This window comes from Leishmania braziliensis, chromosome 33, assembly GCF_000002845.2.
Source record: "Leishmania braziliensis MHOM/BR/75/M2904 complete genome, chromosome 33".
In the NCBI taxonomy this organism is placed as follows: domain Eukaryota; phylum Euglenozoa; class Kinetoplastea; order Trypanosomatida; family Trypanosomatidae; genus Leishmania; species Leishmania braziliensis.
Window position 1 is genome coordinate 316,027 of NC_009325.2, and position 14,593 is coordinate 330,619.

Here is a 14,593-nt window from a genome sequence, read left to right on the forward strand (position 1 = left end):
GTGTGCCAGGGATCGGGGGTCCCCGTCGTGGGCTTTGGGGGCGAAATAGGATTCTTCGACGGACGCGGTGGTGAATCCGTAGAGCAGCGCCAAGCCACCTTCTCTTTTCTTGCTGCTTGATCCCCAGACACGGAGCAGCAAGTAACAACACACGGTGATCTACCTCAGTGCCGCCTCCACCTATTGTCTAGAGAGAGACGAGTAGACGGCGCGCCGCTGGTGTCCTCCCCGCTTCCCTCTCCCCAAAACTGACTCCGAGTAGATTCTTATCGAGGAAAGTGGAGTGGTACGCACGCGCACTCTATTGCACCCACTTCTCCCAACTTTATTGGCGCTTTGCTTCGTATTTTTCGGGTCACGCTATAGTCACTCTTTCTCACCCCTCTCCCTCTCATCTTTTCTGCGATCGCTAGTTCTGTGGAATTACCCGTGGTGGCCATCTCTCCTTCTCTCTTCGTTTCTTTCCAGGCTCTGCGTACGCTTCCCTTCGCCCCTCCGTTTCTCTCTCTCTCTCGCTCTCTGACGAGACACAGGGAGGGGGTTATTGTGCCGCTCGTACCCCCCTCCCCTCGCCTCTCTTTCTCGCTCGCTCCGTCTCTCTTTTTGCCTCCACTCCCGTCTTCCCCCGTCCCTGTTTGTTTTCCACTGCATCTTCTTGCAAGCCTTTTAGTTTTCGCCGCACTATCCTCCTCCTCCTCCTCCTGTGTATTCCGCATACATACAAACGCAGCCACACGACCAAGCACTTGCCTCTCTCAGAGTTTGAGTCTCACTCACTCTCGTGTCGCAGCACCTACGCCGTCTCCCCTCCTACCACTCCGTTCGTTCTCTTAGTGACACCCTACCGCCTTACGAACGACTTATACTGAAGTGGGAGGCGGACGTGCAGTGCATTCAGTCAACAGCAGCAGAGTGCGGGCTCAAGAAAAGGATGCCCGGAGGAGAAAACGCAATGTACGTGAGTTCTGGCACTCGCCGAGCAAGCGAGAACAGCGACACTACTGACGTGCTCAACTCCAACCAACCGCGGCGACTTTCTCTCGTGAGAAAGCGAGACTCCCTCACCGGCCTGCTGTCCCGTCACCACACGCCTGCGCCGGTGCCCCACATCACCCTGTCGAATGCAGAAATACCCCTGCGTCTGGGCAAAAACGACGATGAGAACAACACCCGCTACGCCAGATCGAGCAGTGCAATCGAACAAAGGAGTAACACCGCAGCGGCCTGGGTGAGAGGGGCAACTCTCGGGAGAGCACGCGCTCGCCACGCATCCCCAGTCGGCGCAGCAGCAGAGGCTTCACTTCTTCTCCAGGCCTCTACAGTAGCAGACGTCCGCCCATATGCGCGCACCAGCACGACCACCTCCCTTCTCAACACAGCAACGTTTTCTCCGGTGCATGCGGGATCGATTTCTGTGGCATCGGCAGCGATGACGGCGCACAGAACCGCACGACAGGCTCGGCACCACAGCACCTCCAGGTCTGCGTCGCAGACGATACCAAGGTTTGCTCAGTCAACGGTGAGTAGCCGTAACCACTTCTCAGCGCCACCGCCCGTTGCTGGCGCCGCGCTGGCGTCATTGCCAGTACCCGTGACAAGCACCACACCCTCTGAGCACAGTGCCGACACCGAGTTAGCAACACTGTCAACCAGGGGCTCACTGCCCGGCAGTGATGGCGAAAGGAAGCAAAAAATCAGTGACGCGGCCAACACGGGCGTGATTCGATCCGGTCGTACTCGGGCATCTGACCTTGACCCACCAGCAGAGAAGCCAATGGCACCCGCTGTGATTCAGGGTAGCCGCGACAAGGGGAGCGGTGGGGCCTCTGGTGTGCGTACGCAGGGGGCTCTCTCACACCCATTTCACCTTGGTGGCAACCTGGCGCCGCCCCTAGCGCATCATTGCCGTGTTACAGACCCCGCTCCGCGTATCAACAGCGGAAAGCGCCGGGGCCGCGTTACGCTAATGTCTAGTGTCGCCAGCATTCCAGAGGGAACGGACGGCGAACCGGCATCGGCGCTACCGCCGCCAGCCCATATTCACAGTTCTTCGGACTCACTGGTAGAGCGACTAGGCCTCGCTGCGAACACCACTGAAGGGTCCTGTAGCTTGGAGGTGCTGAGCCACGCGCTCTTGAAGCTACAGCGCACAGAACCGCCGCAGCTGCAGCAGCAGGCGATGCAGGCGTGCAGTCTCTCGCAGTCTATGGTAGACCTTTCGTCAGCACCGCAGACGCCACCGCGACCGGCCACTGTGACCGACGTGAGGGAATGCCGCTTATCCGCTCTGGATACCTCTCAGTCGAATGAGGGTTTACCAGGGGCAAACACCGGCGGGGAGGCTGTCTGCACCGTTATCGGTACCTCGCTGCAGTCAGCATGGTCTTCGCAGCTGGATGTATCGGCGACTTCTGGCCCACTGGCACACAAGGCGCAACAAGCGTCGGCCTTCCCGCCTCCGTCACCGAAGTATGAGCCGGCAACTCTGCGCACTGCGAAGGCATCACCGCATCCCTGCCAGTCTTCTGCTGGGGCAGATGGCCCGCTGTCCGCCGCGGCACTACCCCAAGCAGCAGAGGCCGGTGCTACAAAGCCGCAACCCAGTACGATGCCGCAATGCCGCAGCACCTGCTCTTGCCCTTCGGAAGGGGACTCAGCACTGGAGCATCGCTTGTCATCAACTTCGAGTTCTTTGTCTGTTAGCGCGATTGTGGACTCTCAAGCTCATGCACAAGAGCAGTCAGCGTCAAAGCGAAACATTAGCGGCGCTTTTCCAGAAACAGCGGCAGCGGCGCATCTACCCACACCCAGCCCAAGCGTGCGGAGGGCGTCGTCCACGTCTGCAGCCACAACACCGTCGTCAGTTGGCGCTGCGACCTCACTATCGGATTCCATGAGGAGCATACCCAACAACATGGAGGCGGAGGTCGTCGTCGGAACAAGCACGCCCATGCAGCCACTATCAATGCGATTGCCAGGGCCGAGCAGTGTCGCGGGCTCCGCCGTACCGACTGCTTCGGAGAAGTCACTGTCTTCGCACCACAGTGACTCGGGCTCCACACTGCTGGAACGCTTCGCGGTGTTTCACGACTTGCAGGCGTTCTTGCAGTGGGAGGAAGAGGAGAAGGAATCGCACACGTGTGAGCTGCCGCATGACCGTGATGCGTGTAATGGGGTGTTTGAGAGGTATCATCTGAGTAGAGCGGCGGCGATGACGGCGGCGGAAAATGAAAAATTTGGCGCCTTGATGTGCCCGACTAATGCAAGCGACCACAGCCGCGAGAGGACGGAGGACGAGGAGTCCCTGGAGAGCTCCGTGGGTGGATTTCTTCGCGGAACCGACACCACTGGCCACGCGCCCATCACGCCACGCCTTCGCAGCCGCATTGAGAAGGTGCAGCAGCAGGAGCTGGAGATGCTGCGCACTGTCCCAAAGGAGCGCCATCCGGATATAATGGATTTCCTCGACTCGCCAGACGTGCTGATGCGAGAGCTGGAGGGGATGGATGCGGCCAGTAATGGCCAAGAGGACGGCAACAGAGACCCCACGGACGACGTGGCGGATGGGGTGCAGGCGCCACATGCTAGACTATCCCCTCAGAAGCGACCGCAGCCTGTGCTCGTGTCGTCGCGTTCTTCACCGACAATGTCGGTTGCACGAGGCAGCCGTGTCAGACCTGAGGGAAGGCCGCCAGTGCGAGAAGTCGGAAGAGTGGCTGCCCCCACCACGGAGAAGAGTGGCACCACCGAGTCGGTTGTGAGACAGTACAGGCGGAATGGGTTTGCCGCTTCCTCTCACAGTGCGAGGGCGCGAGAGACAAACCAGGCAGTACCGCGAGCCTCGCGGCGGTCAAACGGCTCGGAGAATGGTCACGTGGGCAGCGGTGACAGTGTTTTTATCTCGACACCTCGTAGGCGACTTGCCACTGAGGGCGGCTCCAGGGCTAGGTTCACACCCATGCTGTCTTGCGGTGCTTTGAGTGACGCGATACCACCTTCTCCAACCACGGCCCTGAACAGCCAAGTTACTGTGGCCGCGGTCGGCGTTTCCGCTTCCACTCAGGATCCTCGACAGCGACCACCCGTTTCCAATACGCCGATCAGCAGTCGGTCAGAGCAACCGTTGCGCACGGCTTCCCGGCGAGGGGACGGCTACAGCGGCTCATCAAGCAGAGCTGGCACCTCCCCGCCCCACAAAGCAGCCGCGCCGGCCTCGGACGATCTTCTGCCAGCGCTCTTTTCGGCCCAGGAGGCGGCGAACACCATCACCATTGTCTTTGACTTGGATGAAACACTCTGCAACAACCGGTGCCTCATCAGACCCATACTTCGACCTGGAGCAGAGCTGCTACTCCACACACTGCGCGGCCTCTGTCCCTCGCCTCGGTATAAACTGATCGACACCACCCACACCCACACTCGCAACCAGAACGTCTCGAATCGACTGTATGATGAGGCGATGTACCGCATGGGCATGATGCCGTCGTACTACTCACGGGTTGCACAGAGGCAGTCGGCGAACGGCTATCACCGCACAAGCAGCACTCTTCTCCCCGGCACTACTGAGACGTCGGGTGCTGCCGCGACCGACATTTCAGATGCGACCGCTTCTGCTGGCTTCCGCAGCACCGGTGAGGCACGCCCTGCCACGGCGAAAGATAAGAGCCCGCTTCGCCTGGAGCTGGTGCTGTGGACGGCGAGCGAAGAGAGCCTAGCTCGGCGCGCCATGCATTATATGGACCCTCTGCACAAGATCTTTGACGAAGCCATTTATCGCGATGGGCGGTGGTATCGTGACTCGTACTACACCAAGGAGCTGTCCCGACTCGGCCGGTGCATGGATCGCGTAGTCATCGTTGAGAACTCGATTGATTCTGTCATTCGGAATCGAAATAACGCCATCCTGGTTACCAGTTTTGTGCGCAACCGCCTCGACCGGCAACTCTTCCTCGTGCGGGAAGTTCTGCGAGACTGGATTTGGGCCATGAAAGCGAAGCTGGCGCATCAGCAGGACGCAGCCCGCGCTGCCAGTGGGCAGCAGGAGAGCATTGAGCCATCGACGGCTCGAGACCTCACGTTGCACGCCGTCAGCCAAGACGCGGGTGGTGACTGTACCGAGAAGTGCAGCGATGAGGGAGGTGAGAGTTTGGTGCCACCGTACTCGACGCCGTCGGCTGCGCGCATTCACAGAAGTGAAAGCATACCGATGCAAATTGGCCATATCGACACACCCATTCGCAGCGGGGACCTTATTCACGTCGACCCTGATGGCAACGGTTCGCTACGTGAGGTGATCGCCAAACGTGCTGCGTCGGCGCCGTGCTGTCCCGCCGCTCGTGCTGTTTCAGGGTCAGCCGTGGTGCAGCGTGCCACCCTTCGCCCGCTCAGCGCCATGGCGCGTCGCGCATCCGACATTGTGGAGTTCCTGCGGCATCATCGACTCATCCTTCCAGACTCCAACTTCCTTCGTTTCCAGCTTACGGCCGAGGTCATGAAGAAGCTGCAAACCACTGAGGCTGCCCTTATCGCCGCCGCTCTTCCCCCGTCGCCGGCGGCAATTGAGCCCGCGGACGCGCAGGTGGTGCGCACCCTCGGCGGTGTGTCTGGTTCTCGTACAACCCGAGGCGGGAGTGCACTGCCGAACGTGACGCCCCCTTCCCCCGCTACCGCGGCAAATTCGGCAGGACTACCATCCAAAATGCTGCGCTCCGGCACTGTTGGCCGTGCGCTTCCTAACGGGGGCGTGGCTTCCGTGGGCGGTGTCACTGCAGACGCGGCGCGACTGCGTACCTCTATGAAGGAGGTGGGAACGGCGACGATCTCGACGCCTCCGCCTGCAGGATCCGCGACACGAACCACTCCGGACAGCCACCTCGACTCTCCGGCACCCAACAGCGTGGCTTGTTGGTCCGAGACTCACTGTGATCCTGTTCGATTGCAGCGCACAGTATCGGTGGCATCCAAGAGACTAGTGACAAGGGAGACATAGCCTTGCGCAGCAGCGAGGAGGGAAGCCAGGCATGAAAAGAATGGCGTGGCGAGGGTGAACCGCTGTCTATCAGGTACGAAACAAGGAAGGAGGGAGGGTAAAATGATGGCTGACTGAAAAAATTCGCGTGTGCGTGTCGGTGTCGGTGTAGGTGTGTATTTCTACAAATACATGCTGTGGTATACATGCGTCTGCGTGCTCAGAGTGCCTCTTCTCGGTACCGGTGCCTATCAAGTGAAACGCAGAATAATCGGAGATCTGCTCGTAGCGCTGCAGAGGAGGAGAGGAGGGGGGGGGCAGGCAGTGCCTGTGGTGCGCCCCTGTTCCCTTCAAAGAATATGCCGAAGAAAACACTGCTAGTTAGCCATCCTACCCTTTGTTCTTCCCACAAGGGTAAGGGCTCCCCAATGACGGGGGAGGGGTCACCTCAGCGCGTGGTATCCCGGGCCTAGCGCCCTCACTTTGTTGGGAAGCCAGGCAGCCCCGTAGTCCTGCCAACGCTGAAGCACTCCTGCTGGCGACCGAGTCCAGTCCCCACGACGTGAGGGTGTCAGAGCGGTGTATTGCCACGGATGTCGGCGGTCGGGTCCTGGATAGCGTGGCGCCAGAGCAGCCAGCGGCAGGGAAGACGCCTGTGCCACCCATGTGATGGGCAGAGTGCCTGCGTGACTCGAACGCATTCCACCCGACCCTCGCTGCCCACTGGTGTGGAGAGCCTGCGCTACCCCGTGGGATGCACCATGTGGCGACCGGCATGACGGGGGCGACTGTGAGGCAACCCGCGGAGCGTGGGGTGTGTATGGTGTGTGGGGCAGGGGCGGTGCTGAGACGACCGAGTGGGAGCATTGCTGTAACACGTGCCTACCGCTGCCTCCCACCACACGATGGGCCTCTGGCAGGCCGCGGGGCCGAGTGGCGTCTGAACTCGTGCGCTGTGTGGCGGAGAATGCAGACATGTCGAGCCATAAAAGGCGAGCAGAAGTGCTAAGAAGGAGGTTGGGAGGCCTCCCCTGTGTGCAGTGCGGCTTGTCTCTGCCGTTGTTACTTTTTGTTTTGCCTTTGCCATTGCGATTTCTCCCTCGGACGCATAGCCGTTGGCCTAGAGATGCCCGTTCTTCCCCTTGAATTCACCTCCGAACTTGCTCCTTCTGGGAGGGCTGCTACTTTGCACGTACGGGGAGCGGCTCGTGTGAGAGCGTTTCAGCTCTCCTTCAGCGCTGCGTTTCTCCTTTTTTTCTTTTCATTGCTCATCACCGCGCACTCTTTGCTACAGCGCTGTTCACCACTTCCTCCTCGGCACAAGCAGTCAAGCGCACGCTGGCGCACCGGTTGACGAGAAGTCATACTTGTCTTGGGGACTAAGACCCAGGCGCCTGCAGTCGCTGTTCGCTCAACTGGGCACTTTTTACTCTACTTCCGCATCTCTTCGTTTTACCAAGAACATTTCTGCTGTCTTCCCAGAGTGGCGGCGACGGTTACTCTGGTGCATCAGGGAATGCGTGCTGCTTGTTTTCCGCTGAGCAGCAGGGACCGAAACCATGCGTGTGCGTTGACGTGCAAAGCCCCACTGTATTGGGTACGCCACTATTGTGTGCTATATGTTGATAATATAACTATTTATTTATCACTTTCTCTCCCCTTTCTGGTGCGCCGCACTGACGTCAGCGACTTCGTCATTTTGCGCTCTCTGCACCGCTTGTCTTTGGAGCCGGGCTCTCGTGCACGAGTCCCATTCGTGACACGGGGTGGGCACACGCATTCGACAAACAAAAAGCGCCCACATAAACGAGAGATGACCACCCGCAACCTCGTGCCAGCCATCCGGCAGCTGCGGGTGCGGCGGATGCCTATCACGTGTGTGACCTGCTGTTCCATGACGGTGATGATTTCTTCTTGGAATCAGAGGCGATCCTGCACATCCCTTTCGACGGATCCGCAACCACCTTTAACGCCTCGTGCCAGCCCACCGCCCCTTCAGGACACGATCGCGGCAGCGATGTCGAAAACCGAGCGAGAGGACTTCGCCGTAGCCTTTACACGTGCTGCAGCGGATGCAGCCGATGACCTTCTGCAAGGAGGTCGCTGTGCTACCGGACTTCAGAGGTCGTGCAATCTCTCGGCGTGGACGGAGTACCTCGTCGGGCTACGCGACGCACCTCCAAGTAATGCGATGGTGGGACCTCACGAGAGCGGCAGTGCCTCGATGAGGACCTTATTATCTGCCGCCGGCCCTCGACTGACAAGCGACTTTGAGGGTGCGCAGGAGATGTTTCTGCATCACATCTTCGACGATGCCAAGGAGGTTGCATTGTACTCGACCACTCGCCGGCCAGAGGCTTTCCTGCGACCTGAGCCAGCGGCAACCGGCGGCGCCCCGGAGGGTGGCTTTCAGTGGCAGCTTATGCCGTTATCAGCGGCGCTGAAGGACATGGAGACTGTCCTGCAGGATATGCTACGGCATGAGCAACAGTGTTGTGTCAAGGGTGAGTCGGCCGGGCTCTCCGCCAACTCTGTCGTGAGGTTTTGGCGTGCTATGCTGGAGCAGGCGTTCCTGGCGCAGTACTGTGATCTCGAAGCCCTGAATTACGGCGACGTAGCGGCACCCGGCGCACCCCAACACTGGTTACACCACATCTACCCTTATGACTACTCCCGGCAACCGGCCGAGCTGCGGCGGCGACTCGAACGCGGCATCCGTGCGCTTCTCTGCGCGTCCGCTTATACACTTCATATTCACTGGGAGCAGCACATGGCACGCCACCCTCCTTCCGATGACGCCGCGAAGATATTGGGGCTCGAGTTTGTCATGCTGTGGTGGTGGGCTAACCCTGACCAAATTCCAATCGAGCTATCCCTCGCTGCGACTCGACTGCCACCACCGACGCTGCAGTCGCTTCGACAGCGGGAGTTCTCGGCGGAATCGCCAGTGCTGGAACGCCACGGCGATGGCAAGCAGCCAACACCGACACCGCCGCAAGGAGTGAATATCTCAATAACACCAGTCTCTGTTGAGCAGCACTTGAAGCACTACCTTGCTCTCCTCTCGGACTCGGCCAGTACTGATGCGCGTACCCATCCTCAGTCTGAGCAGCAGCTGCAGCGACAGCGGCGTCGCCGCGCTGTACTCCGTCATGGTGGTCTTCTCTGCCCGGCAGCTATGTTCCCTCCTGCATACCAAGACGCACTCTGTGCACACTTAACCCGCGTGCATAGTCGGAAAAAAATCACTACGTGTCCCTTGTTCCCGCGCTTGGTGGAGGTGGCTCTGGCAGTGGCCACATCCAGCTCGGCGGCCCCATGTGCGGACGGCGGGTCAAGCTCGTCTACACCCCCCTCCCAGCGCGAGTCTCTGAGCGCCGCTGCCCGCCGCGGTCGAGAAATCGCCCTTCAGCTCTGCCAAGAGTGGTTGTGGCCAGTTATATGCGGTCGAGCTTCGCCCCATGCAGTGCCATCGACCGGACAGCCGCTTCTCCGTTCTGGCACCACCGCCACCCACGCGTCACCGCGCACTACGTCGATGGAGACAGTCAAGGACTGGGCTGTGCTGATAGCGGCCGTGGCGGCGGTGTCTCAGGTGCGAGGCAACCTGCTCGCGCTGCGGCGTGCGAGCGGAGCGAATACGCGAGAAAGGTCTGACAGGGCACATTGTGCCGCCATTTCTGGAGCTGGCTGCAGCGGTACTGAAGAATCGCTTGCTGTGGCGTCGGAGAGGGCCACAAGCCTCGCTCGCGTTCGTAACCACCTCTACCTGCCGCTGATGCGAGCCTTGCTGATTGGCCCCGCAGACGTGCCGTCTACTGACGACGAGCGCGTTCTCGATGTGTCCGGTGCAACAGCGCCAACCGACATGCCCGGTTGGGTTGCCCTTGTCTTCGCGTGCGTGGCTGCCTGCTTCGAGGAGGCCGGGATGCTGCAACACGACATAGCCCGACAGCCTGCCACCCCTGCGCGGCTCTGGTGCCTTCTCTTTCACTCCATGTGCGACACGTTCCCTAACGTCTTTCACTCGGGCAGCACGGTGACAATCATGTGGACACTGCTGGCGCTCGAGGGAGTTTGCGCGGGGCCGTCACTCTACTACAGCACCTATCGCCCGACAACTACTGGCAAGGCACAGACGATGTCAGCGTGGCTGAGCACAGTAGCAGCGTGGAATGGCTCTGAAGTGCTCGCGGCCGAGCTTCTCCAGTTAGCAGGACTGCCGAGCTGCGCCGAGGAAAGCAAGGCTACAACTGCATGCACACTGTGCCCGCGGACAGAGCGATGCCAGCGGACTGCGTTTGTTATCTCTGCTGCCATGGTCGAAGCGCTCGCTAACGACGGAGGCCTGAGAGGCTCGGGTGTCGGAGCGTCCCCCACGCAACTGAGGCATGGAAGGCGGCACGGCAGAGTCACGCCTCTTCCCTCGTTCGCCAGCGCCCCGTCTCCTGCATTACCGCTGCAACTGAGCTCCCCAGCTGAACTCGCTCAAGCGCAGGCCTATCTCACCTCCTGTGTGGAGCTCTCTGAGGAGGTGGTAACGGTGTCCATCGAGATCTTCCGGCGATACGCGACTCTACCGGTATTGGTACCTGACGTAGAGACGCTGTCCTCCATCGAGCCTATTGCATCGGCGGCCCATGTGGGCGAGGAGAGACACGGCCGCAGCCGTGGCAGGCCGCCCACAGAAACAGCGTTGTTGCGACCTCAGAGGCACCCATCGTTGATGGTGCTTCTCCGCCTTCTCCAGGTGGTGGCAATGTTCGGTGAAGCCGGAAGCCCTGCAGATGCCGACGGTTCTGGTCTTGTGAACTGCGTCGTGGATGACGTGATGGGTGCCTGTCATCCTGTGGTTGACGTGCACCTGCGCAAACTACGTGCCTACGCGGCGGCGGTGTCAGGGAGAAGCGGTGCCTTGGCGCTGCTGCACAACGAAACAATTCGGAGTGCACTAAATGATCTTTCTCCTTCCCTAGGGCGGCAGCGTCTCATGAAGGCATTGCTATGGTCTGGTCTGCCAGCCGCCGCGCCGGAGAAAGGCGAGGAAGCAGAGGTGGCGGTGTACGGCAGCGGCTCTCTTGCATGGTACGTACTGGAGAGAAACCAACAGCGGTTCCTCGCCTTCACCCCACCCAGCGCGTCTGCTGCTGCTTTCATCGACACAACGGAGGATGAACACCACAAGCGGCAGCCATCCTCCACCCACGACGCAAGCGAGACGGGCAACGACGCAGCCGATGACGCCAACAGCTTTGCAGAGGTGGTGTCTTGCTTGGATGAGGTTCTGCGGCACCTTTGGCAGTTGGCGATCGCCATCCCAGACGCGGGTCGCATTGCACTCTGCCTTTACCCGTGCATGGATGACGGATTGATGGGGCGCAGTGGCCCAGACACATCCACGAGCTCTTCGGAAACGGTAGTCAACAGGTCTGGTGAAGGCGCGTCTGTGCCAACTAACTGCGGTAGTGATGGCGTGGTCGACAATGAATCCGACTCAGCTCCGGCAAACAGCGATGAGGATGCACTACCAACTCTGCACGCTGCAGCCACGGGCGCAGACAGACCCGACGCATTGACGTACAAAAGTGTTGCCGTCTTGGAAAGCACCGCGGACGACTTCCTCGAGGCTGAAGTTGAGGGGGTTGACACTCCTGCGGATTGGAACGGGAGCAACTTGCACGTGGACGTTGACTGCGACGACGGTGTGGTGACTGTCATGCCTGCAGCATATGGTGCGCACGCACCACTGGACACCGCATCCCTGTGGGACTCGTGCGCTGCGGTTAGGTCATCCGCGACTCGCCACGCAGCAAGACGCAAAGATGGCGTAGTCACTACGACCGGCATCGGTGAAGGACTCAACGCAAACCACCAAGACTCAAGCGAAGGCGCAGGCGAGTGCAACACCGTCACACACCTTGGCGACCATCGCGCATTAGCCCAGACGCTGCTGCTTGCCACACCCGCCGCGCAGCACATCTTCTACTCGCTGCTGGACGTGCTCTCTTGGACAGTTATGCCACAGGCCTCTTCGGCAGATACGACGACGGGTTTAGCGCTCGCATGTCCGCTGGGACACGCCCATCTGCCCGGCGACCGTGGCCGCCATTGGTGTGAACGACTGGCTGCCAATTACGGCAAGTGCGTGTCTGTGTGGGAGGCGCACTGCACGCTCACCAAAGAGAGCACCACAGCCACTCCGGGGGCGGCTGCACTTTGTCGGCCACAGACCATGGAGCATGTAGCGCTTCTTCTCTTGCAGTCGTGCCCTGACGTCTATGTTGTGGGATTGCTGTTGCTTGCTATGGCAGGTGGCACAGAGGACCCTCAGCGCATGTCACCCAGTGCACTGGAGGCATTTGCGCGACGTGTGCAGGGCGCTGGCTCGTTGCTCCCATGGTCTGTGGAGTCGTCTGTAGCGCAACTTCTTTTTCACGCCGGTGTGACGGCTGCGGGTGTGCAGCGCTGGCGTGGGATGCATCGGTCGAAGGTCGATTCGGAGTCGCGCTGCGGCAGAGGAGGCGCTGCGTCGACGGCACTCGTGCATGTTGCCGTGCATCGAAATCTGCTGCAGAACGTGCAGAGAAAAGTGAGCACGCTGAGAAGGTGCGGCGGCACCAGTGATCTTGCGTCTAACGTGAAACACGATCTGCTACTCAGCATTGGAAGCCTGCTACTATGCTCTCTGGAGCAGCGAAGCGCTGAGGGGTCGCGGTGCCGAGCACTCTACCGGTACAACGCATATGTGAATGAGTTTCTTCTTCATTGCATGCCTGGTGCAGAGGAAAGCGGGTTTGCGCCATCGTCGCCACCGACGAAGGGGAAGTCCATCACCGCCCTACGTGTCGTTCTACCATCTGTCCAGCTGAGCAGTCCGTCACCAGGCAGTACACCTCCGCAGCAGATGGCTTCTCTGCGGCTGGCATGGCAGCGCAGAATGGGGCGTACAGAAAAGGCAGCATTGCGGAGCTCGTTTCGAAGCAGAGATCTCCACGTCACCCCAGACATGGCGGAGGGCACGCGCAGCAACACCTCCCTTCACACAACGAAAAGCGAACTCAGCGAGGACGACGCCAACCACTATGTAGCAGCATTTGCGTGACAAGAAGAGCAGGCAGCGATTCTGGCCTATAAATGCATACGTGAGTGCAGGGCATACCAGGCTCCATGAATCTATCCTCCTCTTGCCTCTCACACGGCAACAGCTGTCACACCTGCAACCCACCGCGCCCACTCCCGCACCACTACAACTCACAAAAATACAACACCGCTTCCCCAGCCTTTGGTCGAGTTGTCTGTTACATCTATTACTGTTCACAAATGTCCCCCAGCCGTAACTCTTCACATGCTCATAGTTTGAGATGACAAACAAACAAGCATAACTCCGGCCCCAGAGAAAAAAGAGTGTTCTGCAGAGCTCTCATGTCGTCGACAACAACGCCAGTTCCACAAACTGCCCTTTTCACCTACGCCGCTACACAGAAATTTTCCACGCCTTTAAACAACATCATAACACCCGCCTGGATTCCCCGCACTATGTCCCTCTGTTCCCCTCCCACCCCTGCCTCCTCCGCCACCACTGCAGCGTCTCTTCTGCCACCTGTGCGGAGCGGCCGCCGCCCTTGGCCCTTGTCTCTCCGCACCAGCCCGCGGTCACCTGTGTCGCACCCCGTCTCCCTCGCTTTGCCCCGCCTCTCCCGGTCTCGAAACCCCTTCAAAACGTTGCTGCGCAACATCTCGGAAATATTCTGCACGGCGCTGTTCTCGTGTCGCACGCACACCCGCAACACACGCGCACGTGCCCCCGACCCCGACCCCGCCCACCCCACCCCACCCAGTAACCACCACTCCCCAACCCCCAACCCCCTCCACCACACATCCCCTTTTCTTTCGCTCTTCGCGGCTCTGTCAACATGCGTGAGATCGTTTCCTGCCAGGCCGGCCAGTGCGGCAACCAGATCGGCTCTAAGTTCTGGGAGGTGATCGCCGACGAACATGGCGTCGATCCGACTGGCTCTTACCAGGGCGATTCGGATTTGCAGCTGGAGCGCATGAACGTGTACTTCGATGAGTCGGCCGGAGGCCGCTACGTGCCGCGCGCCGTGCTGATGGACCTCGAGCCGGGCACTATGGACTCTGTCCGCGCCGGCCCGTACGGCCAGCTGTTCCGCCCGGACAACTTCGTTTTTGGCCAGTCCGGCGCTGGCAACAACTGGGCCAAGGGCCACTACACTGAGGGCGCCGAGCTGATCGACTCCGTGCTTGATGTGTGCCGCAAGGAGGCGGAAAGCTGCGACTGCCTGCAGGGCTTCCAGCTGTCTCACTCCCTCGGTGGCGGCACGGGCTCCGGCATGGGCGCGCTGCTCATTTCCAAACTGCGCGAGGAGTACCCGAACCGGATCATGATGACCTTCTCGGTCATCCCCTCCCCCCGGGGGTAGGATACGGTGGTCGAGCAGTCCAACACCACTCTCTCTGTGCCCCCTTCCTGCATCCCAGCTCCTCTCCTCCCATGCTGCACAACTATCTACCCACTGTGTGTGCTCTCATCTAACCGCGTCTCGTCTCCGCCCTTCAAAGTTTTCGCCTGCGGTTTGTACTACGTGCTGCTCCTCGGTGTATTTC

General features: G+C 60.1%; 3 protein-coding genes across 3 annotated transcripts; all 3 read left to right on the plus strand.

Annotated features, from left to right (window-relative positions):
* Nucleotides 1-2,179: 2,179 nt before the first annotated feature.
* Nucleotides 2,180-5,989, plus strand: LBRM_33_0970 (conserved hypothetical protein; the record flags this gene model as incomplete). The annotated part of the gene is made up of 1 exon (XM_001567817.2): nt 2,180-5,989. One exon carries the CDS (start codon nt 2,180-2,182, stop codon nt 5,987-5,989), a length of 3,810 nt encoding a protein of 1,269 aa, XP_001567867.2.
* Nucleotides 5,990-8,192: 2,203 nt separating this feature from the next.
* Nucleotides 8,193-13,070, plus strand: LBRM_33_0980 (conserved hypothetical protein; the record flags this gene model as incomplete). Its single annotated transcript, XM_001567818.2, has 1 exon — nt 8,193-13,070. One exon carries the CDS (start codon nt 8,193-8,195, stop codon nt 13,068-13,070), a length of 4,878 nt encoding a protein of 1,625 aa, XP_001567868.1.
* Nucleotides 13,071-13,881: 811 nt separating this feature from the next.
* On the plus strand, nt 13,882-14,409 carry LBRM_33_0990 (beta-tubulin; the record flags this gene model as incomplete). The annotated part of the gene is made up of 1 exon (XM_001567819.1): nt 13,882-14,409. One exon carries the CDS (start codon nt 13,882-13,884, stop codon nt 14,407-14,409), a length of 528 nt encoding a protein of 175 aa, XP_001567869.1.
* Nucleotides 14,410-14,593: the final 184 nt, after the last annotated feature.